At 52.6% G+C, this 2,388-nt stretch overlaps 1 protein-coding gene across 1 annotated transcript in view; it reads left to right on the forward strand.

Moving 5' to 3' along the window:
• Positions 1–2,388, forward strand: part of LOC104275846 — a gene marked incomplete at its 5' end in the record, with an annotated part of 4,545 nt that overhangs the window by 818 nt on the left and 1,339 nt on the right. Inside the window, one exon of the mRNA XM_009871905.1 lies at positions 135–262. Within this exon, the coding sequence (XP_009870207.1) occupies positions 135–262 (128 nt within the window). The remainder of the gene's footprint in view (positions 1–134; positions 263–2,388) is intronic.

Below are 2,388 nucleotides of genomic sequence, written 5' to 3' on the forward strand. Positions count from 1 at the left end.
GAGCCGCACCACAGCCACGTCCTGAGGTGAGCTCCTCGTAATCCTGCAGGGTCCCTAACTGAAACGCCTAGAGCACGAAATTCCTCTGGGGCAGTGATACCGAAAGAGCTCTTACAATCTGTTTCTGTCCCCAGCGCTGCAGCGAAGGCCCAGCCCGAGTCGCCCGCCTGCATGACGTTCTTTGAGTTTGATGCCAGGTTCGATGTCCAGGAGCAGCTCTCGCTGAGCCCTGCTGAGCCCGGCACATCAGGAATGGGCTTCGGTGGGAGCGTCACTGAAAACCTTGTTGAGGGGAGCAGATCCTCGGGGTCCGGGCACCCTTCAGCCTCCTGGAGCCCAGGCAGCAGAAGCGGAGGCTGTGCCCCCGCACCTCCCGACAACAGTAAGAGAGTCTGGAGTTTTATTCTCCGAGGGGTTTGTGGGCGGCTTCTATTCATCCCTTTCCCAAAATAGTAAAGGAGGGTGAGTTCATAGATCTGCCAGAACCTGTACTGTAGTATCGAAGTAAATGCCTCTGATGTGGGGCGCTCGTTTCTACTAAAGGGACTAAAAAGGTTCCTACCGTGAGCAGCCAGCGCTTCAGCAGGTGACGCTCACCCGGGTACCCAAACCTCTTTGGCCTCGGCCCTGCCAGTTTGGATACTTTGTTCTCTCATTTTACTCCGTCCCACCACGCAGTATTTTGGCTCCACTTAAGAGAGAGTCCCTGTGAGAAACTGGAGCCAGAGATGGGAACTCGCGAGAAGAAAACAGGAGGAAGCAACTTTAAAGCAGTGAAACAGAGAAATTGGGGCTGCAGCTCTTGACTGCGCCGAAGTCACTGGCAAATTGCAATTGCAATGGGAGCAGAGTTTCAGTTCTGCACATTGAATTACATGAGCTAAACAGGTCGCTTTTGTACTTTTAAGAACGTGGCGATTTTCGTACGCGCTGCCCTTGCAATCCTGATGGAGTGGGCAGAGTTTAATCGCTGAAACATTAACTTAGAAGACGTGCTGCTTAGCAGGGAGCTTCCCAGGCAAGGGTTAAGCCACGCACAGAGCGTGGTTTGAATGATTCCATGTCACAAGAATAAGGTGTTTGAGGAGGACTTTGGAGGCCCAGCTTGTGGCTGTAAAAGAGAGGCCGTCCGCACAGGGAACCGCTGACACGCAGCGTGTGGACGTTATCAAAACCGCGCCAGTCTTTTGCAGGTAGTGGGGAAGCCATCAGGGAAATCGATCTCATTTGTTTAATAACTGGTAATGTTTTAGGATACGTACATATGACACACTGGAGCCTCGATGCCAGCTACATACATATCAATCTGATGAGTAAACCCCTCAAGTAAAATGCAAATGTCCAGGGTTTGAAAGATGTTATGGGAAAGCCACAAAATCTGCATCTCTAATGACTGGAGTGCCTGCAGGTGCCATTTTGCATCAACTCCAAATAAAGTGCTGGCTCGCCAGGGAGATTTTTAAAGAGTGATTCAGAGAGCAGGAGCACCTCTCTGCTGCCCTTAATGGCTTAATGCCTTGGCCTCATCCCCCGAGAGCAGCCCCCAACAGCCCCTCGCTTCCACACGCGCGGTGGGGACCCCCGTGCTGCCATCCCCTCTTACAGCTGGTCACATCCCGTGTGGAGCCACATCCACCCAAACTGGCACCAGGTTGGCTTTTGAGAGCGTTATTTGACTATTTTTGACTTTTCATAAGAAGGGACTGGGAATTCACCCGGCAACGCTCGTGCAGTAGCGGTTCCTGCCAGCACGGGTGGCTCGTGGCTGACCCGAGGCCTCTCACCGTAGAGCAGTCAGGATCAAACGGGTAAAATGCCCCAAAGCAGCAGTGCAGGGATCAGCAGAATCCACCTCCGTCCAGCCACAGCACTTTAAGGTACCAGCTAAGCCTGCACAAACCCACTTTGTGCCAGAAGGGGAATCTCTAGACGCTGGCTCTAGAACCCTTTTCCACCCACCCTCCTCCGGCCCTGGAAGAGGCACAGGCGAGCAGATGGAGCTTTTCAGCAATCCAGAGAATCAATTCCTCATGCTACATCGAGCTAGGTAGATTGGGATTGCCATAGCAACTGGAGAGAGAACCCGACTGCAATCCTGGCAATCCTTTTTAGAAAAGAAATACACTTTCACTCATCTTTTTCTTCTCCCTTACCAGCCACCCTAACTTGTGATCAGTGGTTTTACCTCACAGCGAGAGCTCTCTTGCTCTGAAGAGATTTTTGCAAAGACAAAAGCTTGAATCGTATTTTGCGTAGCGCCTTGTACAGCACTTCAAACACACGAGATGGATTCCCCTCAGTCCCGAGGCAGATCACAAGGTCCGGGGGCAGCCCAGCCCCCATCTCTCTGAGGAGAGCAGAGTCTGGCCCCACCACGCTCCTGCCGGG

Source organism: Apaloderma vittatum, unplaced genomic scaffold (genome assembly GCF_000703405.1).
Source record: "Apaloderma vittatum isolate BGI_N311 unplaced genomic scaffold, ASM70340v1 scaffold36276, whole genome shotgun sequence".
NCBI classification, from domain to species: Eukaryota; Metazoa; Chordata; class Aves; order Trogoniformes; family Trogonidae; genus Apaloderma; species Apaloderma vittatum.